At 53.4% G+C, this 22,776-nt stretch overlaps 8 protein-coding genes across 8 annotated transcripts; 5 read left to right on the top strand and 3 right to left on the bottom strand.

Annotated features, from left to right (window-relative positions):
- Positions 1 to 1,443: 1,443 nt before the first annotated feature.
- Positions 1,444 to 2,412, top strand: J4E84_006974 (uncharacterized protein; the record flags this gene model as incomplete). The annotated part of the gene is made up of 1 exon (XM_049389561.1): positions 1,444 to 2,412. One exon carries the CDS (start codon positions 1,444 to 1,446, stop codon positions 2,410 to 2,412), a length of 969 nt encoding a protein of 322 aa, XP_049242754.1.
- A 426-nt stretch (positions 2,413 to 2,838) lies between these two features.
- On the bottom strand, positions 2,839 to 4,315 carry J4E84_006973 (uncharacterized protein; the record flags this gene model as incomplete). Its single annotated transcript, XM_049389560.1, has 5 exons — positions 2,839 to 3,510; positions 3,566 to 3,750; positions 3,800 to 4,022; positions 4,073 to 4,102; positions 4,157 to 4,315. The coding sequence occupies 5 exons, from the start codon at positions 4,313 to 4,315 to the stop codon at positions 2,839 to 2,841; spliced, it is 1,269 nt and encodes a 422-aa protein (XP_049242753.1).
- A 2,410-nt stretch (positions 4,316 to 6,725) lies between these two features.
- Positions 6,726 to 8,022, top strand: J4E84_006972 (uncharacterized protein; the record flags this gene model as incomplete). Its single annotated transcript, XM_049389559.1, has 2 exons — positions 6,726 to 7,428; positions 7,484 to 8,022. 2 exons carry the CDS (start codon positions 6,726 to 6,728, stop codon positions 8,020 to 8,022), a joined length of 1,242 nt encoding a protein of 413 aa, XP_049242752.1.
- A 202-nt stretch (positions 8,023 to 8,224) lies between these two features.
- J4E84_006971 (uncharacterized protein) lies at positions 8,225 to 9,101 on the top strand (the record flags this gene model as incomplete). Its single annotated transcript, XM_049389558.1, has 2 exons — positions 8,225 to 8,229; positions 8,546 to 9,101. 2 exons carry the CDS (start codon positions 8,225 to 8,227, stop codon positions 9,099 to 9,101), a joined length of 561 nt encoding a protein of 186 aa, XP_049242751.1.
- A 445-nt stretch (positions 9,102 to 9,546) lies between these two features.
- Positions 9,547 to 10,330, top strand: J4E84_006970 (uncharacterized protein; the record flags this gene model as incomplete). The annotated part of the gene is made up of 2 exons (XM_049389557.1): positions 9,547 to 9,603; positions 9,656 to 10,330. The coding sequence occupies 2 exons, from the start codon at positions 9,547 to 9,549 to the stop codon at positions 10,328 to 10,330; spliced, it is 732 nt and encodes a 243-aa protein (XP_049242750.1).
- Positions 10,331 to 12,491: 2,161 nt separating this feature from the next.
- J4E84_006969 (uncharacterized protein) lies at positions 12,492 to 14,521 on the bottom strand (the record flags this gene model as incomplete). Its single annotated transcript, XM_049389556.1, has 5 exons — positions 12,492 to 13,108; positions 13,163 to 13,593; positions 13,641 to 13,891; positions 13,943 to 14,232; positions 14,323 to 14,521. The coding sequence occupies 5 exons, from the start codon at positions 14,519 to 14,521 to the stop codon at positions 12,492 to 12,494; spliced, it is 1,788 nt and encodes a 595-aa protein (XP_049242749.1).
- A 2,652-nt stretch (positions 14,522 to 17,173) lies between these two features.
- Positions 17,174 to 18,540, top strand: J4E84_006968 (uncharacterized protein; the record flags this gene model as incomplete). The annotated part of the gene is made up of 2 exons (XM_049389555.1): positions 17,174 to 17,714; positions 17,765 to 18,540. The coding sequence occupies 2 exons, from the start codon at positions 17,174 to 17,176 to the stop codon at positions 18,538 to 18,540; spliced, it is 1,317 nt and encodes a 438-aa protein (XP_049242748.1).
- Positions 18,541 to 19,563: 1,023 nt separating this feature from the next.
- On the bottom strand, positions 19,564 to 22,395 carry J4E84_006967 (uncharacterized protein; the record flags this gene model as incomplete). Its single annotated transcript, XM_049389554.1, has 2 exons — positions 19,564 to 22,091; positions 22,140 to 22,395. The coding sequence occupies 2 exons, from the start codon at positions 22,393 to 22,395 to the stop codon at positions 19,564 to 19,566; spliced, it is 2,784 nt and encodes a 927-aa protein (XP_049242747.1).
- Positions 22,396 to 22,776: the final 381 nt, after the last annotated feature.

The raw sequence follows: 22,776 nt of genomic DNA, 5'->3' as shown, positions 1-22,776 counted from the left end.
ACCTTGGCGACCAATTTTGGGCTGTCACTGGGCAAGGCGTGGTCTTCACCCCTTCTTTTTTGATTCCAAGGCTGAGAGGCGATCTGCGTGGCCCTGTCTGGGAAACCAGATGCACAGACTGAGGTTGCGATCGCATCGTGCAAATTAATAAGGCGGTGGTCAGAGAGCGTTGTGTTCGCCCCGTAACGCGTCCAAACTTCTTGGGCACGAACGTCGCAAGGAGGAGTCTAACTCCTTTGGGATATGGCTCTTGGGCACCGGCCGGCTAGTGCTACTGACATGCACCGAACCACGGTCGAAAATTTCGAGTCTGTCATCAAAGTTCATCAGCTTGCTGTGCGCATATTCAACAAGCAGGTTGATGCTGGATTCCGATGATGACTTTGCTTCACGGGCCAAACTTTGGGCTGCTGGATGAGCTCCCTAAGATGCGACTTGCGAAGCACCTCCTATCTAGCAATAAAGATGACTTTCACATGACGTCTAGTCCACGTCCGCGACCCGCATCGTTCATGCAAGGAAAAGACTCCGTGGGGTCCTCGGCAGCTGCGTAATGCAGACGAAACGTGGGAGCACAGACGAAAAGTAATGGGAAACCTCGAAAACACGGTGCGAAATCAAAGTGTCAAAAAGCTGTTATGCTGGATTTTAGAGTTTCGGACCGGTTTACGTCGCTTTGTTTGGCAAGCCTCAACAGCCCAAGGCGCCTCATTACCAACGGCTTTAACGCGAGCGCTCTGGGAAATTGAGCACATGTCATCGGATCGTAGTGGGAGTGTGTTCTGGACCTGCTCGCTAATGACTTACTCCACATTATTCTCCGACACATCCCAGCGATCATGTTTCGCATCACATGGGATGCCTTGGGTACTGATGGGTTCTGTCGTGAAGTGACGAGCATCGCAGCTGTCTCTATGGAAACGTTCGTGCATGGACGGAGTTCACTGACATCTGCAATATGCACTCCAACGGCTTTCTGAATGGTGAACCAGTCTTTCGTTCTTTGGTGTGCATGTAGCTAAGGCATAGGCGAAAAACACACCCTGGTCCTCGTCTTTCTGAGGTCATCGGATGCGAGTCCGAACCACAACATCGCCCCGCCTCAGCAGCATTGAGCCAATGAGGCGCTTTGCCGGACAGTCGCTGGACTATTGACCGAACGGCTCTGCATGGATCAACCGTTTTTCTGGCGTATTACGAAGATCGCCCCGCCTTGCTTTGCGACTGTTAGCGGGGCCGGAGGGACGCGCAGCTGTGCTTCCCAGTTTCAGCTGTATTTGTATCCCGTGGCGCCCGTGGTCAACACAACAACAACAATCGCAAAAAAGCAACTAGCATGCCCCTATCAACATAAACACCCTCGCGCGAACACCTCCTGAAACATTGAACTCTCTTCGGACCCAGGAATCGGAACTCAATCGAAATCAATCGCTCGCTGCCAGGATGTCGACTACCATTGGCGTGCCGTACGACGACCTTCGTCCGCATGTGCTGCGACAGAAGAAGTCGTTCTTCCAACGGCTGAACGAAACTCACGACCAGCTCCTTTCGCACATGCGGTCGTTGAAAGAGGACCCGGTGCTTTCGGTCAAGCAATCAGCAGAACGCACGCGGGCTTCATCGACAACATCGCTCACATCAGTGCCGGAGTCAGATCGGGAAAGCTCCCAGGACACGACCCGATGCACTGAATTCGACCTCGAGACACCAATCTCCAGCGGATTTCTATCCCCGCCAATCTCCCCCGTCGAAGGCAGCTTCTTCCCCATCCAGCAATTCCTAATGCCCATGGACCGCAAGCCCAGCAAGGAATTCATCCAAGGCATGCAAGGCTACGTCCACTGGAAGCAAGCAACCTACGAGTCGACCCTCAGCCCACCCATCTCCCCACCCCAAACACCTCAAAGCAGCTACTCCTGGAGCTCCTCGCGAAGCACCCGCAGCGAGATGTCCGACGAGGAGATGGACGACTGGCTCGACCGGCCCATGGACGCAGACGTGCACCGCTTCCGCAAGATCTCCGCCTCTTCGCTGGAAGAATCGTCTGACTCCGACGGCGACGACGAGAAGAAGATCCACGTCATCCAAGAGCAGCCAGAAGACGAAGACGACAGCGCGTCCCGCGAAGAACGCCAGCACATCTCCGCTATGTGGCGTGAGACTTGGTGCATGCGCGACTCGCAGGCTGATATCTCGTTTGAAGACCAGATCGGCGAGATTGCGCCTGAAGCAACGCTGAAGGCTTCGCCGAGGTCGAATAAATCCAGGAACCGCGAGTCTAGGTTACTGTCGCTACCGGATGGAGTGCTCCGCAATATTGCTCTTCATGTGCCGCAGGAGCATACGCAGCCTTTCCGGTTGAGCTGCGCGAAGTTCGATACCCTTGTTCAAACACCACTGTGCTCTACTTGAGCTGTTCCAAAAGATTTCCTTTGTCATTTTTGTCATCGCGTCCGACGTTTGTCGAGATTGCCGTTATATACACCGCCCCGGAAAGGGAGCTAGAGAGAAGCCGCGAGGCACCATTACATTACCCCATTTTCATTATTGTTAGCAGTTCGAAACTCGGGAAAAAGAGTATCGCGTCGGAGATGGTGGGCCTGCCAATCTACATACCGCGTCGAACGAAGACAACATCGAGTGATGTTGCCATCGACGCAAAAGGTTGGCCGGGCGGGTGCGATTCAAATGTGGTGTTCAGATGGATATCATTGGATACATAATATTTATTAGTGTGAGCCATTAGACGAGAGATGGGGTATACATTAGACGAGACAGAGACACAGAGAGAGAAACATAAGAAAGACATTACCATCACCACCAAACTTCGCTCTTGAGTCACACCATCTCCTTCGCTTGTGGTCTCTGATACGTCCTCCCGCTCTCGTAGATGTCATTTGAATGCATCGACTCAGTCACATCGACCTTTGTCGTCACGGTAATGTTACCCATCCCGCCACTTCCGTGTGCTTTGTTGTGTAGCCTTGTGTCGCTCTCCGTGCTTCCTCGTTCCCCGCTTGTTGAGCTTCCTCCGGATGGACTTCTGCTTAGATCTCCAGTTTGCTTGGTCGCCGCATCGATTGTCGTGAGCATGTAAGACTTGCCAGCAGCGCTATGACCTGCATACTCGCCGTCTGATGTCTTGTTCGATGCGAGAGGGCCGTAGCTTTTGACCGCAGAGCGCTGCTTTGTACCTTTTCCGTATGCATCTGAAAAGTATCGCGGTTGCGAGTTCTTGCGGGAGCCGCTGCCGTATGTGGATACGAGGATGGATCGGAAGAGCGGCTTGAGGCAGGGCAGGTTTCCTGCAACGATACCGACGTTGCATTCGACGACGGTCCAGATGGTCATGTCGCGCGAGTCCCAGAGGAGGTCTCCTTCCCGGCCGTAATGAGGGAGGTAGGATAGTTTGACCAAAGCGGCGACTGTAGCGAATGTACCAAGGCCGAGGATACAGATGAGGGACGCTTTGTGACGGCGGTTCATTTGGACGCCCCACAGCATAGGAATCTACATGGATACGTTAGCACAGTCAATGCAGTAGTCAGTTTTCGGAAACACTTACAGGTATTCCCACTGAGAAGGCAATATCGGTGATGATATTCAGTACGATGTTCAGAAACCCGAGGGCTTGTCTGGTCTGGATGGTCCAGCATGTGCCTTTGGCGCTTTGATCCCACATGAGACTTAGGGGTTGGCATTGCGTGACCACTGTAAGGGCGCAGCCAATGGTGTAAACCGTCATGAATACTAGGACTGGTTAGCTTCGCATGTTGCTATCAGAGAGTTATGCACTCACCCATGATGCCGATAATCAAGCGCCTGTATAACCGTCCGACCGCAATCCGAAGGAGAAAGAACCCCACAGAGACCTTGACGAAACATATGGCGAACAAGAAGATCGGCTGCGAAATGAGGTTCAACCTCAGAGCGGCTACGAAGTCTTCCTGCTTGATATAGTCGATGTGTTTTCCTGCCCCCATGTGAACCTGTGGTATAACAAGGCATTGACCAGCAATGCACTGCAGAGTGTTAGCAGTGTACGGTAATCCCAAGAACACTCGTCTCATACCAATGTCATAGCCAACAGCATCACATAGTCCTAGTCGCACAAAGTCAGTGTTGTTCACCCATGCCTTGCCAGCGGAGTACTCACGTCCCAACCAACATTTCTGATCATCTTAACTCGGACATAGAACCTCGCAATCGTCGTGAGCACGGCCACGACGGTGACGGTTAGCGTGCTCGCGAGGATGGTAGGACCCTGATCTTCGTAGGGTCGCATTGGTGGCATGGCTGCGCCGCTTTGCTGCATTGTGGGAAGCACGTCAATTGAAGGTGAAGGATTCCAGATCACGCAAGTTTTTCGACGTTCCAGCAAGATGCTTGCACTATATGCAATATAATACCAGCGAGCGGGAGTTCGCGACGACGTCAGGGGTTTCACATGGCGTACGTCTTGAGACCAGCAGCTCCTGTCTGCAAGACCTTAAACCGCCACACGGAAGGACGGAGAGAATACAGTTAACGCGAACCTTGTTTTCTGGCATCTGCGATCCATCACGCGGCGCAAGAGGTCGGGCTCATCGAATCTGGTACCGAGCCATAACGACATGTGCTGGCGAGAAACCGTCTGGACTAGCCTCGCTACACCTGGAAGGAATGGTGGCTGTGGACGGCTGATTCGAGACGAAAGTATGGGTCTTTGCGTGGCAGACTGACGGGGCAGGAAATAGTATCCCTTGATCCAAGATTACCCCTGCAGACGCAGAGTCTCAAGTGCAGGGTCTCGGGCACGGCGCTCGTAGTGTAATCTAAGTGCGGTCCTAAAGAACCTCGGGAGTTGCGACGGCACTGGCGACGGCACTGAGCTGTGGCTGAACGCCCAGTGTAGCGGTACGTTCTGACAGTAGTGTATGGGTTGAATAGTCATTGAAGCTGTTCTTCGTGCTATCATTCAGTGAATATGAATGACCCTACCCGGAAAAAGCAGACAAAGATGCGTAACTGCGCTACCGGCCACGTGGGTATGAAGCTGCCAAGGTAAGGCCGCGAGGGAGTACCCAAAGTGCCGCATGAACCTCACTCTAGAAATCGTTAAAGCGAGTGATGAAGAGCTAGAAGCTGCATGTCATACCGTTTACTGCACATCTTCGAAACTAAACCCACTGCACTGTGCTAGTCTAGAGCACGGGCCTGTGGAGGATGATTTCGTCAATACGGAGTACAACCGAGCATTGACAGGAGAAGAGAGGAGCCCGCAGAACAAATTGAGGACATAGATGGTATCAGGCCATGAAGAGAAGGGCCGTTGCGGGAAAGTAGAGTGAGCAGATCCCCCGGGCCGCGTAGGCTGTGCTTGGACACGTCGTCTGCCGGTAAGCTCGAGAACAGGCGGACACCATATTGCAGTACATCTACTGCAAACCGAGGCAGGACTGAATAGAGCTGAGAGATCGGCTAATATCTGCTGCGCTTGTCGCTTCCAGGCGCCTTGTAAGGAAGGTCGTAACAGACGGCACGCTTCCAGAGACTCGAAAGGTGGTGCGTAAGCCAATGACTGCGCCAGAATGGGGCCTCCCGTGCGGCTGCACGTTAGATTCGCAATCGAGATTAACCGGTAGCTTGGAAGCACTGGAGGCCTCACTGGCCTTGCGCTCGGTGTGAATATGGAGTGGAGGAAGCGGGACGGGGAGTCGGCAAGACGGATCTCATCCCTTAGCGTGGCCTAGCGCCATGGCATGATTGCGCCACCAATGTGCAGCGGCATAGAATGCTTAGCAGTCTTCACCTAACACGCACGATATCCGAGCGACCAGACCCGATGTAGGCTCCTGAATCATGGAAGGATCAGTACACTTTTCAGGGAATTTTCGTATACCACATGGCTTGCCGCCAGGATGAATATTTCCTCTCCTGCACGTGGGCGGGTCGCGGCTCATTATGCAGGTCTCGGACGTGACGACCTGCAGACGTGGAACAGACTGGTATCAGGGCATCCTCGGCAGGAAAAGATAGATGTACGGATATGACCGAGGTAGAGTTGTCGAACTACTTGTTGTATGGGTAACTAACGATGGCGGAGCTCATACATTACTCGCAGCCGGCATGATTCAGAATGCTGCGCGCCCATCATGTTCCCGCGCATCAACTTTGGGTCTTTATCCAAACGACGCTAGGCCCGTGGCCATCCGAAGACCGGGCAGCCTTGACATGACACTATGGGTACATCGGGGCCATATGAGTTGTCCGGCAAGCTACTTCCGATCTTGCCATGCACATGTCGCCGAACGATGGTTCTTCGTATGGACTCGCTTGAGGATACGACCCGGTTCATAGGTAGCCCGCCAATCTAGCCTCAGGGTCCTTGCGCTCAGGGCATGAGTATAGTCGGAGATGGGTAGGCACAGGCTCCAGGCACCGAAAAACTATTGGCCCCACACGTGGCATCGCCTTGCCTTGCTCCAATTCTTCGCCAGCAGACGGAGATAGCAAGACTAGATGCGGTGTACAGCACTGTTCCAGCAAGGTCGTGGTGGCTTCGGCATGTACTCGCCACCAACCCCGGCAGTGAGCATGGCAAGCTCAATCGGTAGCGGTGTATGGCCATCTCTTCGAAGTATATGTATAGGAGCGGCACGTTTTTCTTTTGCTCATCAGCACTCAGCTTCTTCTGCTAAACAAGCCACTTCCTGATCCATCAGTTCCATTGGTCAACAGACAATATGCGTTTCAACTCCCCCATCGCACTGGCCCTGCTCGCTGGAACTCTATCACACGCGCTACCAGCTCCACAAGATGCGCCGATAGACCCCTCCTCGCTACCAACTGCTCCCTCGAGCGATCCTTCTGTCGCCAGCGATCAACTTGAGCAATTGGCTCTGTTCGCTCAGCAACAAGTCGAGGAAGCACTTGCAGCAACTTCGTCAAAGCGAGCCGCCTGCACCTGGAACAATGTGTCGGTACGCAAAGAATGGAGCGCCCTGACGAAGCCGGAACGCAAAGCCTACACCGATGCCGTACTCTGCCTCCAAAAGAAGAAGGCTAACACGCCTGCTTCACTCATCCCAGGAGCAAAGTCTCGCTTCGATGACTTTGTTGGCAACCACATCCTGAAGACCATGGAGATCCACTACACTGGTACCTTCCTGGCATGGCACAGGTACTTCACGTGGCAGTACGAGCAAGCTCTCAAGAACGAGTGCGGCTACAAGGGCACTCAGCCCTACTGGGACTGGGCAAAGACTGCTGCTAGCGGTCTCGAGAAGTCGGCTATGCTCGACGGATCTGCCTCTTCCATGTCCGGCAATGGAAAGTTCATTCCCGGTCAGGGACAAGTTGTCATCGCAGGCAGGGGCGAACCATACATCTACATCCCCGCCGGTACCGGTGGCGGCTGTGTAACGAGCGGTCCATTCAAGGACATGAGTAAGCCATCGATACATACACGACACGTTCATTCAGGTACTAACAATCATTCCAGAGGTCAACCTTGGCCCAGTCGCTCTGAGCACAACCAACGGAACTGAGATCGCAAACGGCGACGGCCTCTCCTACAACCCCAGATGTCTGACGCGCGACTTGACCGACTACAGCAACAAGAAGTGGGCCAACGCGACCGCCATCGCCGACCTCATCATCAACAAGAAGGACATTTGGCAATTCGAGATGGTCATGCAGGGTGTACCAGGAACAGACAGCCTGGGTGTCCACGGCGGTGGTCACTACTCCATGGGCGGTGACCCCGGACGTGACTTCTTCGTCTCGCCCGGTGACCCGCTCTTCTACCTCCACCACGCGCAGATTGACAGGACTTGGTGGATCTGGCAGCAGCTCGACCGCAAGAAGCGCACGAGCGAGGCTGGCGGTATCTCGGGTACTGGCACCTTCTTGAACATGCCTCCCTCGGCCAACACGACCTTTGACACGACTATAAACCTTGGCTATGCTGCGGATGGAACAGAGAGGATGGAAGATCTGATGAGCACGACTGAGGGACCTTTCTGCTACATCTACGTATAAGCTTGAATGACCGTTATGACACGCAGGTATGCGACTGTATATACAAAATAATTAGTAATTAGACATGAAACCAGCAAGTTTCGAAGAATCAACCCAACATCCACGGTGTGTCGTTCTGCGTATGTTCCATAGAGGACGCCATGGCCTGCTCAGGTACATCCGTCGCAACTGCCGAGCCCCGATCCAGATCCACATCTTCACGATGACGTATACGTTCTAGAATTCTCGCACACCACGCAGCAGCATCCATCGCGTTTAAACTCCGATACCACCGAGATATTGCTATGATGGGGCTAACAGTAGTTATCGAGCCAGGGTCGAGATTGGCTGGTGGCGGCGTCGATGATGTTTCCATGATCGCTACAGCATCGCTATAAAGACGCGCATTCCCAGCCAAGCTTTCCACAACTACCTATCAACGAAACACTTGAATCAAAACCACATCATGTCTCTCAAATACAACATACGCCTTCGACATCACCAAGCTAGACGAAATCCCCAAATTCGTCAAAGATGTAACAAGCGCGCACCCAGACCTCGACTCCATCTTCCTCAACTCGGGCATCCAGCGCGGCTTCGACTTCTCCAAGCCCGAGACCGTGGATTTGGATGTGCTAGAAATGGAGTTTAGGACGAATTACCTATCCTACATGCACCTCACCACAGCATTCACTCCCTTCCTGCAGAAACAAGACAACGAAACCTCACTCATCTACACAACCTCCGGCCTCGCCCTGATGCCCCTCCCCCGCTGCCCAAACTACTGCGCTTCCAAAGCGGCACTACACCACATGATCCTCGTCCTGCGACACCAGCTAGGCAACGGACCGGGCAACATCAAGGTCATTGAGATCTTCCCGCCTGCGGTACAAACGGAGTTGCATGATGAGAAGCATCAGCCTGATATCAAGGATGGAGGCAATATTGGTATGCCGCTAGCGGAGTTTACGGAGGAGGCGTGGAAGGGGTTGGTGGAGGGGAAGGAACAGATTCCGGTGGGGTTTGTGGGCAAGGCGTTTGATGCGTTTGAGAATAAGAGGCAGGAGATGTATAGACAGATTTTCTTGGAGGAGAAGTGAGTATGTAGTGAGGTATGGAGGGCTATTGATAGATGAGAGATGATAGAGTGGGGCCTGTTGGTACCTAGAAATTCAAGCCACATTTGGACCCTGATGTATAGGCGCAAGGAGATGTGTCGTTGAGAAAACCATGTTTTGCTATGAGCAAATGATCGCAAAAGAAACAATGCCATCAGATGCGTTCCTAGTAAGATCAATGGCTGTTTCATTAAATAAATAAAGTCGGGGCAGTTGCGCAGCCAACACGCGCACAGCCCCAATGCGGCGCAGACGTTCCGAGTGGTGTGGGTGCTAGGCGTGCTCCCGCCCGTATCAACTCCACCCCGTCTCACCAACTCCCGTCGCGCATTCTCTGACCGACTTCTCCTTACAATCTGCCTGAGCGTCTTCATTGAACTGATATTTGCGCATTACACGCGACAGGGTAACTCAAAACACACTCATCATGGCGGACAGCTTCAGAAACGCGATGATCAACCGGTCTCTCCGCGACATCAAGAACGTAAGCAGCTCTAGCCCCTACCAATGGCCTCATGTTAACGGTGTATGTGTAGAACCTCGAATTCCTCGTCGAGTCCAACGTCCTCACCCCGGCGCAACACGACACCATCGCATCCCAACTGCCCGTCTCAGCGGAAAACAGCGCGCGCGCCCTCCCCGCCGTGCCCGTCGCCCAACTCTCTTCGATGAACATCCAGAGCGAGCCCACGCCTCCGCCCGAGAAGAAGAACCCAGCAAACATCGGCTACTACGCCGACAACACCGCCAACGCACCACCCCCAGCCTACCCCTCCGTCCCCGCCACACCCGCCGGTCCCCCCGTCCTCGCCCACGCCTCAGCAATGTACCAGTACAACGCGCAAGACGCCGGCGACCTCGCCCTCATGCCCAACGACAAGGTTGTTGTGACAGAGTACATGAACAACGAGTGGTGGAAGGGACGCAACGAGCGCACGGGTATGGAGGGTATCTTCCCTGCTAGCTACGTCCGCAAAGAGGAGAAGAGTGTTGTGCCTGCTTACAGTGGGGCGCCCGCACCGAGTAACTACGGTAACATGCCGTTGGATGTTGCGAGTGGTGCGCAGCAACAGGGACAAGTAGGACAGCCGGCGGGTGAGCCGAGCAAGATGGAGCAGAATGGAAAGAAGTTTGGTAAGAAGTTGGGGAATGCGGCGATTTTTGGTGCGGGTGCTACGATTGGTGGAAATATTGTCAATTCGATTTTCTAGATGGGGTAGTGGAAAAGATGGGATGGATGGAGGGATGGGTGCGAGGATTGCGCCCTGGCGTTCTGGGTTGTTTTTGGGTTCGTTATTACGATGGGTTCGCTGCGGTCTGGTATAGGATGAGTCTGGTTTCTATCGGAACTAATGTGGTATAGGAAGATTGAATATGAGATTTCTTCGCTTGTCAACAGACACACCAGCACTCTTGTGACAGCGTGGTTGTTTGCAGTGCATCATCGCCATCGAGTCCCATTCCAAGGCCACATTCGCGCCGGCATTGACATACCGCTGAAGCGTTTGACAAGCCTACCAACAGACCCAACAACATACCAGTCAATTGTACTGCGCTCCTTCGTTTGCACATCAATCGCATCAATACACACACGTCAACCTTCCTTACTGGACAACTCCTTGACTCGACGCTGCTACTCACGTCACTCACTGTACACGTTCAACAAGTCCTCCACTTAACCGGGGCCCCGGCAAAAACATTTCTTCTTCATGAACCGTCGGCAACCTCAACCCCTCGAGCCACCCAGTTTCTCCGCCGTCCAGCAAGGCAACTTCGGTATCCCGGCTGCAGTCTCGAAATGGAATCCCTTGAACAGACCCGCAGCCCCTACACAGCATCCAAGCTCTTCACCCGTATCTCCACCCCGCGAGCCAGCACCTAGACAGCGAAACAGATCGTACGCCCCACTCTCCCTCGCACACTCCTCTCCCCACCCCCCTCAACCAACACTCCAAACATAACTAACAAAACACAGCATGTGGTCCCAAGCCCTCATCCTCTTCAACACCCTCGGCATCCCGTTGTCTTCCGGCACAACACTACAACACCATTTCACAACCCTCTTCCCTTCGCATCCCCTAACGACCCTCGCTCTAATACCGAGTCTCCAACTGCTCTTCCTCTTCGCCTCACCCTTACCCGTCGGGTATCTATACCGCCGCTGCCTACCCTCCTCCAATTCCCGTCCCTGGGGCTGGAGAATCCTGTTCGGAACCAGCATCGTCATAGCCATTGCAAGTCAGTTCTCGTTGTATGCCACGCGGAGTTACATCGTAATTCTACTACTCCAAGGACCCGTCCTAGGCACCGCACTAGGGTCTTGTTTCACCATCAGCAGTCTAGTCCTCGCAGGCCACTACAAAAACGACGTCCCGCTCGTATCCGTACAATCAGGTTTCGCCGGCTTCGCAGGCGCAGTCGTATATACCTCCTTAACCAGATTTACCTACTCCAGCAGTGAAGCCGGCAACGCAGCGCGCGTCCATCTCTACACCGGCGCCGTAATGTCCGCCACGCTGCTCACCGCGTTCTTCCTCCTCGCTCGCCTCGATCCAGTGAAAGAGAGGGAGTGGATAGACGGACATACACTGCGTCTCCGCATGCCCAAATACCTCCTCCCCGATTTAAAAGGCGGCGGAATGTGGTTTCTCATAGGCTACATGCTCATTTTCGCGGGTATACTGGTGTATCCCTTCTACAGCATCCTGCTCCTGACCCAACCCCCCGGCCTCTTCTTCCCAGATAGAGCGACATACAGCGTCCTTACCATGTTGAGTGTCGCCGCTATCTCCGGTTCCGGCGTCGCCAATATACACGCGTTGAGGCGCGTTGGAGCTGTGAATACGTTTGTTGCTGCAAGTGTGCTGGGGGGTGCGGTTTGTCTTGCGCCTGTTGTCTATCCGAAACTCTATCTCGTTGTTTCTCTCGCAGCCGTTTATGGGATGGCGCTTGGGGCGGTGTTTTCGCTGCATATGGTTGTGGCGGCGAGTTTTCTTAGTAGGAAGGTAGGGGGGAGGTGGGAGGATGATATGCCGGCGAGGGTTGCGGTTGGTATGGTCCTGGTGGGTTTGGCTGCTTTTGGTGGTGTTGTTGGGGCTGCGGCGTTGATTGAGGGGAGTGAGCTGGGTGGGCGGATTGCGATGAAGGTGGCGGGTGCTTGTATGATTGGTGGTGGTTTTTTGGTTGGATGCGCGAGGTTGTGGCGATGGAAGACATTCTTTTACGCCGTCTAGAGTATATGATACATTTTCGGGGACTGTCAAGGATTGTAGTATCATGTTGTGTATTGGATTTTTTATTGATGCTATGTGTAGCAACTGGGGTATCAAATTATGTTATTAAGTATCGCCGTCCCACCTCTTCACGCAAGCATTATGTGCAAAGGAACCTGCGCATCCAAGCATTACCCTTCTCCTCATCCGCATCCCTAGTCAACTGACTATTCGCACGCGAAGCATTGACAAACTTCGGCCATGTGTTGGTGAGAACAAGGTACTTGATCTCCTTCTCGGCAGCATCAAACACCAGCTCATTAAACGCATCCGGCACCTCGACATCGGCAACAGACTCGTCGTCGTAAAGCTCGCCCATACGAGACACGGCTCTGAGGTTTGCGCGTCCGAGCTTGTCGAGGCTAATGGCGTTGGGAGATAGGTGGTTGCTTTTGGCGGAGACGTTGATGGGCAGATCGGAGGCGTCATCGGGCATGACGTTGTCGAAGGGTGTGGCGTCGCTGACGGATGACGATTCGGAGTTGCGGCGACGGCCGAAGAGGAGGTTTGCGGTCCTCTCAAAGACCATGTGGAGGAGTTTCATCTCCTTGGATGAAATGTTGATAGGAAATTCGGAAAACTCGAGGGAGATGAAGTGAGCGTAGATGCGCGTGGCGGCGAGGAACTGCCTGCGGCGGTGTTCGGCGATGGATGCCTTGGGGGAGAACCAGTAGAGGCGCCAGTCTGCGACGTGTGTGAGGAAGCTGACGTTTTCGCCTGTTGGATGTAGTCAGTATACGTTTGTGCAGTAATTGGGCGTGAAGGACTTACCAGAGAAATCCTTCAAAGCAGCAAACTGGAGCAGTGGCATGGCATTGGTCCTGAGTGCGTTCTCCAGGGCAGTCATGGTCAGGATGTCGGACTTTTGCGAGTCGAATGACTGGAATGACTGGTTGCCGATGCTGACCTCTCCGCCAGACTTGAGTGTGGTCGTGTTCGAGTATTCACTGGTGCTCTTGACGTCGATGGAGGCTGCGTCCAAGCCTGCCGATTTCTGGCGAGCTTCCCAGTTTGCGATTGCATCGAGAGTCTCTTGGCGGAGTTTATTGCCTCTGAGTACGTCGAGGATAGGGAAGCCGATGCTGGTGATCTCCATGATGCAGAAGCAGACCGAGAACCACACTGGTGGGGGGAAGACGGCGTTCATGGGAGCAAATGCAGGAGTGTAGAGACCGATGAGCCAGAGCGGAGATGCGGGAAGCCTGCGGGAGTCAGTGACGAACGCGAACAAGCAATTCTTAGTACATACCCAGCAACACAGCAGATAATGGTCTGCAGGCGCCAACCGTGTACATCGCGGATGCCTCGAGACTTGAAGAGAATCCAGGGCGCGTATACCCATGACCAGAACAGCTGCCATACGATGGATAGCCACCATTCCCAGCCCTTGCTGCACTTCATGCGCACTTCCATGCCGGTGCCGACAACGGTGTAATCGATGATACCAAAGCCACTGTGGAACTTTCGGGATGCGAAGTAGACAAAGAGAGTGAGGGCCATCTAGGCGATGGGTCAGTTTGCGTTTGTGTATTAGCTGTATGAGTCGCTCACCTGTACAGCCATGCCGATGCCGATGAAGATCAATGTTCGCTCGATGTTGTCGGCGCGCTCCATTCCATTCATGATCCTCTTCCAGCGACTGTTGACGACTTCCTGGGCCTTCTTCTCATCGATAGGCTCATGGTCTTTCAACGAGCTCATACGGGCGAAGTGCTTCTGGCGAGCTGCAAGGTGCAAGAACTGACTGTTCGAGGCATGGAACAGGGCCATTCCCAAGGGCACAAGAATCGACATCGCCCAGAACTCGACCGAGCAAGGAAATACAGCGCCGAATGGGTAGGCTAGGGGTATCAAGTCAGCACATGCTCGGGGTTGGCAGATCCACGTAATGCAAAAGCAAACTTGGATGTAGTAGGCGTGGGCGTACGTACATAGCGTGCAGAGGGCACCATAGATGTGCAGGACGGAAACACCAGCGAACAAAAGCGGCAGCCTTCGCATGCGCAGCGATGGGTGTTTGCGATGACTCCATAGCAAAGCGAATCCAGACAGCAGTGAGAGATTCCAAAGAATGAAGATGGTAATGTACGTCCAGCCAACGCCGTCGAGGACAAGGAGTGGGTTCACCATGGTGTCAGTAGGGGAATGTTCAAAGAGCGTGATGAGTACTGAAGCTCGCTGACGACACTGGTATCGTGAAGTTGGCAGACGCCTCCAACCTTATACAGACCGCCTCAGGCGTTGGAAGTTAATGAAAGAATCGGCGAGACGACAGGGCAAGAGGGTTCGCGGCATGGTGCAGGGTGCGAAGATCGACATTCTCTCCCGAAGATTCATCTTGGACGCGGGAGATGTGCCAGGGTGCGCGATGTCGATAAAGTTGTCAGTGTGCACCTGTCAGCAAACGATGTGCCGCTAGCTTCCACCGGATCGTAAGCCAGCGTCGGATACGGCTTCGCTCTATGCTCAATAGGCTAGTCTACGATCTGTCAACTGGGCATCCTGGAGAATTCCGTGGATCGTCATTTAATCGCCCAATACCCCAGGATCACATCCCTTCCAGATGATGCGTCCTTGCTTTCGTACGGTTGGGCTTGAAACACCTGGTTGGTGTGCGAGATGTTTTGTTTTTCTGCTCAGATGCCGACTTCTCGGAGACATTGACACCCTGCATACACAATTGTCGCGCGGAGAAAGGGTAACACAGCCACATCAAGGCTGCGAATTCTGTTCTCGCTCTGGTTGCCATTCCGCGCGGTCGCGTCGATCTCAGGAACATGAGTTCGCCGACCTCTAACCGAGCCAGAACGCCGACGTTTCTGGACGACCTATGCCGAATAGCTACATAGTTACACTCGTCATCAGTATGACTCGCCTCCTGGCAGCTGGCTCTCCCTGGCTGGCGTCCTCTATCCGGGTGCGCGGGTGTCCGGCCACGATGGATTTCACGGGAGGGCTCTTGTCACTTGGTCCATGCGCCGAATCACACCAATGCCGCTGTCGCGCAGCGTGTCTGCTGTAGTTCCTGACGATCTTAAGCAATCCGATAGAATGATAGAGCCAGCCTATGGAGAATGGGGCTCGGATGCCAATGATTCGATAGTCGAGTTGATAAAGCGATTAGCTAAATGCCACAACCGACCTAGATGATCGTCAGGGACAGCGAGCGTTTCCTTAAGCACGTAATCGATTGAAGTTCTGTCACTATGCAGGACGGCACTTGAGCACGTGTGTGTAGTTATGTCGAGCCGAGCTGCTGAACGTGAATCGGCACGATAGGGTTGAGAAGCGCCGTTCCGCGAGTCCAGGCTATCCAGCCTCGTAACAAGGCACTTTGAGTGAGGCGACAAGAATCATGGCTGTTCAGCAGCGGACAGGCTTTAGAGATTCGCCTGAAGCTTGCTCTTTCTATAGTCTATTAAGATCACGTGCATAGCTGCCTATTAGATAAAGCTATATTTTGCTAAACCTTATCTTTAGACACTTAGCCTTAACTATTCTTAAAAAGCCTTAATTACTAGTACTATCTTATAAACTTTAAATATACTACTATAGCTAAGCTAAGCTACTATACCTTTCTTTGCTAAGCTTCTATAAGCTACTATACTTTTTATTATTAACTTCTTACTCTAAGATAACTATAATCTTCTTATTATAGGCTTATTCTAATACTTTTATTATATAGCTTTTACTAATAAAATAGAGAAAAATCTGCACCTTTTACTAGAACTATATAACTTTTACTAACCTTTTTAGGCTATAGAGAAATTCTTTAGCCTATAAATTTAAGAGTATATAGCGTCTAATTATTTGCGCCTATACCTATAACTAACTCTAAGTTACTACTATTTACTAAGATAATAAAGGTATAGAAAGGTAGTCTAAAGTCGCAGGTCTAGACTTAAGAGACTAGCATTATCTAATTCTAGAGTAGTTATTTTACTAAGTTATACAGGTAGTTATAATGCTCTTATTCTAGAAGCTAGAAATTTAAGCTAAAGGCCCTGCAACTCTTTGCCACAAGTTCAAGCATCCGCTCACATGACCCCAGGCGGTTGGTGTGTAGGCAAGGGAGGAGCGGTACGTCGGTTGCGTGCCTCGAAGGACGCCAAGTGGTCCAGACTCTTTGGTTCACTAACGAAGTGTGCAGGTTTTTGCGCGTAGGTCCCGTTCGTATCCTCGACGGAGTTCATCGCTGAGAGTCTGCATGCGGGTAGGTCCTTCAGCTGCGGAGATGTTTGATCCCGTTGTATTGCTATGAGGTAGCTGCTCGCCTCTCGTGTACATAGCCACGATCGCCATGTGGTAGCATGGCAACATCCGCTCCTGCAGTCTCCCCGCTCAGGGGGCCTGTCCCAGTCTATGATCCTGCAGCGCGGGAATAACGGAAAGGGAAGATCCGGTGCGTCTAAGGGTCATACGTTATGGCGTCTGCTCAGCCATTGAATAGTCACTTCATACCGATACATTGAATTTGCTAAACGTCGTCAATGAGCACGCTTGCCAAGACATTGGCAGAGAAGTGTGTCTGCAAGTGAAGCAAAGGACATCAGTGACTCCGGGCCGAGCGTGGTGTTTCGTTGAGGAAATGTCGAGGAGGGGGAAATTGGGCACGAGTGCAGAAGAGGAGAGGCGTCGGCGTTTCGTGTTTCGCATGTCGCATGACGGCAGCCTCGCCCCGCGCAGGTGGGGACTGACTCGCGCTATGGGATTTTCTCCCCGCCATAGGCTTCGCGTCACTCTTGGGCTTACGCACACCACGCCCAGACATCACGCCCGAATATGCCGCCCTCGCCCTGCGCACTGTGCAAGGTGAATCGGGCACTCATACTGCGCCCCAAAGACCACTCCAAGCTATGCAAGACGTGCTTCATCTCGGTCTTTGAAACGGAAATTCACCACACCATCACCACAAATTCCCTCTTCCAACGCGGCGAAAAGGTTGCCATCGGCGCATCGGGTGGTAAGGACAGCACCGTTCTCGCCTCCGTTCTCAAGACACTCAATGAGCGCTACGACTATGGCCTTGATCTCATCCTCCTGTCAATCGACGAGGGCATCAAAGGCTACCGAGATGATAGTCTGGAGACGGTGAAGAGGAATGCGGAGCAGTATAGCATGGACCTGACGATCCTGGGATATGCAGAGCTGTACGGGTGGACAATGGACCAAGTGGTAGAGCAGGTGGGAAAGAAGGGAAACTGCACCTACTGTGGCGTCTTCAGGCGGCAAGCGCTTGATCGTGGGGCGTCGAGGCTTGGAGTCAAGCATGTAGTGACGGGACACAATGCGGATGACGTCGCCGAGACGGTTCTGATGAACTGTAAGTACTGCCTTCAACGTCGCAATTATACAGAATACTGATTGAGATAGTGCTCCGAGGTGACCTGCCTCGTCTGTCGCGCACCACTTCCATCATCACATCCACGCCCTCCGCGTCGTCTGACCCAGCTTCGAATACCAACATCAAGCGCAGCAAGCCTCTGAAATACGCATACGAGAAGGAGATCGTCCTCTACGCCCACCACAAGAGTCTCGATTACTTCAGCACGGAATGCATATACTCGCCTGAAGCCTTCCGCGGCAGTGCACGTGCCCTGATCAAGAATCTCGAGAGAGTGCGACCCAGCGCCATCCTCGATGTGGTCAGGAGCGGCGAGGATATGGCAAAGCTAGTGCCGGGTAGCGACGAGGGCTGCGGAGGTGCTTGCGCGAGCAACGTACCTGTGGCTGAAGAGGAGGAAGGCGGCTGCGGAAGTGCCCAAGGGCGCAGTACAGGTGGCGAAATGGCTAGCGTCGAGGCCCAACTCAGGCAGAACGAAGCAGCAGTCGACGGCAACCTCGAGACCGAGATCACGACCAAGAACGTCAACGGCAGCGGTCAGCAAAGCAATGGTGCAGTACCACTAGCGAACGGAAAGAAGGTCAAGAAGGGCTTCACACCCAAGAAGGCGAGCAAGCAGGTCATGGGCCAGTGCAAGAAGTGCGGATATCTCTCGAGCCAGGAAGTCTGCAAGGCCTGCGTCTTGCTCGAAGGACTTAACAAAGCACGCCCAAAGAACAAGATCGAGGTTGGCTACGAGGTCCAAGATGTCAGCCTAAACAGCGTTCGAGACGAACTTGAGGCAACGACGATAGGAGGAGAGTGAGGAAACCGCCGACGATGTGTTCTACGACTACGCCTATCGCGCAAGTTGCCATCACGGCATCAATTCGGCCACAAGAATCGACCGACACATTCACGATCAGAAGGACAAGTCTATGCGACAACGCACCGAATAGCTCTGCACAACACCAACGTCATGAATGCGGGAGTGCTTCCCTCTCAATGGGTCGGCACATCTTAGGTAACATTCACACCGAAGCCTCGGTCGACATGGTCGGTGTGCGCTACAAGAGCTCGTGGTTGAAAGGTCGGTGAGACAACCCCGGGCGATGGCAGCGTGACCTGTCAGGCCAAGACCGGTGTCTCAGTCACACGAGAGTCAACACTCCACTACCCCGCACGAATGATCTCGCACCCGCACCCGCCCCGTCTCACCTCGAGCTGTGACCATACTTAATTTGCACGACATCGGTGCGGTTGCGTTCGGGCTTGGTGGGTGCGTGGTACGTACCAATCTCGGTTTGCACCTTTGTACTTCTCATGCTGTAGTGTTGCGCCGTGTCATCAAGCCCTCATACCGTCCAATTCCCGACATCACAGCACGTATTCTAAATACAACGAGATGATCCATCAATACGGCAACGTACGACGATCAACATCATGTGTCGAGTTGATGTTGCAAGCAGATGAATTCAGAGTACGTGCTGTGATGTCGGAAATTGGACGGTATGAGGATCTGATGACATGGCAGTCATGCTGGAAGCTTTAGAAAGCATATTGCAATAGTACAAGGACCAATATATTGATAAGAAAATAAAGAATAGAGAGTCGTCCTCCAGAGCCTTCCCATGGTATCTCAAGAACCAGTTCCCTGAATACAATCCCGTACACATATCCAATCAAACACCCGTGAACGCCATGTCTACATGCAAACCGCTTGCAATGAAGATCCAATCCAACAACATATCCAACTAAACAACAAGATGCCACCTCCGTGTAGATAAAGCCGTAAATGAAACCTAAATGTCAAAGATCCAACAACACATACACTCAATCATCCCAGTCTTTACAACTCAAACCCAAACTCACCATCCATCTTCCACGGCCCATCAACCGTAACAGCACCCTTCGCAGAGTCAAAGTTACCAGTAGCACCAGCCTCACCCCGGCCCAGCACAACAACCTGGGCAACAGTAACGCTCTCCTCATTCGCGCCAGCGTAGCCAAAAGAGCCCGTAGCGCTGAACTTGGCGCCGTCGTACGAGAAGGAGATTTCGCTCATGGCAGGCTGATCCAGACTCTCGCCGTCGTCAAGGTACAGCCGTCCCGTCGCCTTACCGTCCGCATCCGGCGCAACGATGATCAGGAAATCTTCTTTGCGCAGTGCCTTGGTCGTGTTGGCGCTGTTGACACGCTGGGGCACGATGGAGCCGCCGCGGATGTGCACGGGGATGTCGCTGTAGCCTAGGCCACTACGCGTGACGTTCTTGCCCTCGCCTTGGACCTTGGCGTACGTCCAGTAGTCGTAGAACGTGTCTTGGGGCAGGTAGAAAGTAACTGTGTCGGAGTAATCAGTTACAACGGGTGAGATGAGCAGGGCGTCGCCGTAGAACCACTGCAGGTCGATGCCAAAGGTATTCGCGTCTTCGGGGTAGAGGAAGAAGAGGGGGTTGATCATGGGCGTGCCTTCTTTGGTTTGGTAGTACAGGCCTGTGTAGATGTAATCGAGCAGCTTGTACCGCGTGTCGATGGCACGTTTGGCCGCCTCGGCGACAACGTCCCACAGGTAGAATTCTTGGTGGATGGCGCTGATTTCAGCGTGGTTGCGGTAGAAGGGCTGGAAGGCGCCTAGTGTGGCCCAGCGCGCGCACATGTATTGGTCTGCGTTGCCGTTGAAACCGCAGACGTCGGAGCCGACCATGGGCATTTGGTGCATGGAGACGAAGGACAGCATTTGCCGGATCGAGATGCGGTAGTCGTCCCAGGCGGAGAAGTTGTCGCCGAACCAGTGGGCTACCTTGCGGCCTGTGCCGGCGAAGGTGGAGCGGGTGAGGACGAAGGGACGGAGGGCGGGGCGACGGGCTAGCATGGACTCGCGGGTTGTGGATGCCATCATGTTGCCGTAGAGGTTGTGCGTGTCGTACTGCCAGCTTCCGTCGTAGTTGGTGGTGTTCATGGGGATGGTTTGGCGCGAAATATCACCTAGATGGCTGTTGATACCGTAGGCAGGCTTGAACCATTCGCGGTCAGGGAAACCCTTCATACTACTCGGGCTATCGTAGGTCTGGCGAGCAGGGAGAGACTGGAAGCCGCGAGCTTCAACAGAATCTGGGCGTGGTGCGGAAATGGGCTCTACATCACGGGCCTTGTTGCTGTAACCCGGCTGGAAGGATTCTGGGAAGCCAGGAATTGGGCGGCCAGTGTTGGGTCGTGGCGCATTCGCAGGGTGAGGAGGAATGTTGTCATCGATGGTTTGCTGGCGAGGGTTGCAGGTTGTGACATCGTGACAGAAGTTGGAGGCCTCGTTCATGTCGACCCAGATACCATCGATATCGATACCTGACTCGGGGTTGAACTGAATGTTCATTTCGTCAGTCCACCACTTCTCCGTGTTGGGGTGGAACCAGTCAGGCCATGCAACTTCACCGGGCCACTGAATTCCGAGCATGTCGGAGCCATCGGCGGCCTTCAAGAAGACGTCCATGTCGTGGCCCTTCTTATAGCTGAGGTACTGACCGCCCACAGCGTGAACACCCGGGTCGAGAATCAGAATGTATCGCTGATCGCGCGAGTGGAGTGTTTGCACAAGCTCACGCATCTTGGAGAGGGGGAAGCGCTCGGGGTCAACCGTGAAGTCCTCGCGAAGATACATGTAGTCAATATCAGTCCACATGACCTCAAGGGGAATTCCAGCAGTCGAGTAGTTGCCAACGACTTCAGCGACCATGTTGACGTCCCAGTAGCCGTACTTGCATTGGTGGAATCCAAAGGTCCAGTATGGGTACATGGCGGAGTAGCCAGCTATGTCGGCATACTGCTTGGAAACCTCGGCGGGCTTGCTACCTGCCATGAAGTACAAATCGATGACACCACCGATGGTGTTGTACTCAAGGTACTGGCCGTCATCGGCCTTCTTCATTTCGACTTGCATTGGGCTGGAGTTGAGCATGAAGACGCCATGGGTGCCCTTGTCGCCACGGTGGTCGAAGTAGACAGGGTGGGTTCCGTACAGGTTGGCATTCCTGGGAATCTGGGGAGACTCCGCGTTCAGCAAGACACGCTCGTAGTTCTCTGCATTGAAGCGGAACGCGTCGCTGTGCTCACCAAGGCCGTAGAGGTTGGGGTTATCGGGCAGCTTAGTGCGAAGGCGGACATACTGCTTCTCGAAAACCAGTGGCACAGTGCCAATGTCGAACAAAACCTCGCCGTTGTCCCTGCGCGTCACATCGAAAGAGAATGGACTTTCCTTGAGACCAAATTTAAGCGCCGCACCTCCACCGCCGGGCCTCTCGTGTTTGGGGCGTGGGAACACCTCTTCAGATACCTGGTAGACTTGCTCAGCGGCATCGTAGATCTTGACATGTAGACGCTCGTCTATTTGATGTTAGTAAGCGTGTCCAAAGTAGAGATGTTGATACTTACTAGTTTGGTACTCAACGAGCAACTTCAAGTCCTTGATGTCATCGCTATATGCGTTGCACGCATCTCCAGAAAGGGTAAGGTCGGCAGTCAAAGTGTCTCCGTTCTCGACTACGTTTGAGGCCGTGTAGCCGGGGCAAGCATCAACTGCGGCCCGGCGAGTGAGAAAACTCGCGACATCGGCAGGGTCTGGCGATACAGGAGCCGCGTATGTGAGGCTCGAACAGGCGGCAAGCCCGAGCAGAATAATATTGATCATAACGATCTTTATCAATATTACCCAAGGGTGTAGAAGCGTTCGGGGAAGAAAGAGGAAGAGTAGGGCCCGTTTGCCCAAGAATATATACGTGGGGAAGACCTGCGTGGAAGGGCCGTGCCAGCATTCACGATATCGGCAGCCAAGGGTAATTCTGAGACCACAGTCACCGCTTGACCCACAAAATGCTCCTTCTGGCCTGCGTTGGGCCACCTGATGTCTACCTGGGGAGGGTATTCATTGCTAAAGCACAATGACGCGATGAACGGTAGTATTATTCCCTCCGCTGAAGTGAATGTGGGGAATAACAGTTGTCATGCAGGAAACCGGTCTGGGCCAGGTACCTGCAGGATTGACCCATTTATACTGCAACAAACTAGAGCT

The sequence above is a fragment of the Alternaria hordeiaustralica genome (genome assembly GCF_023758085.1).
Source record: "Alternaria hordeiaustralica strain BMP 2776 chromosome Unknown scaffold_14, whole genome shotgun sequence".
NCBI classification, from domain to species: Eukaryota; Fungi; Ascomycota; class Dothideomycetes; order Pleosporales; family Pleosporaceae; genus Alternaria; species Alternaria hordeiaustralica.
This window is presented reverse-complemented; position numbering and strand designations above follow the sequence as displayed.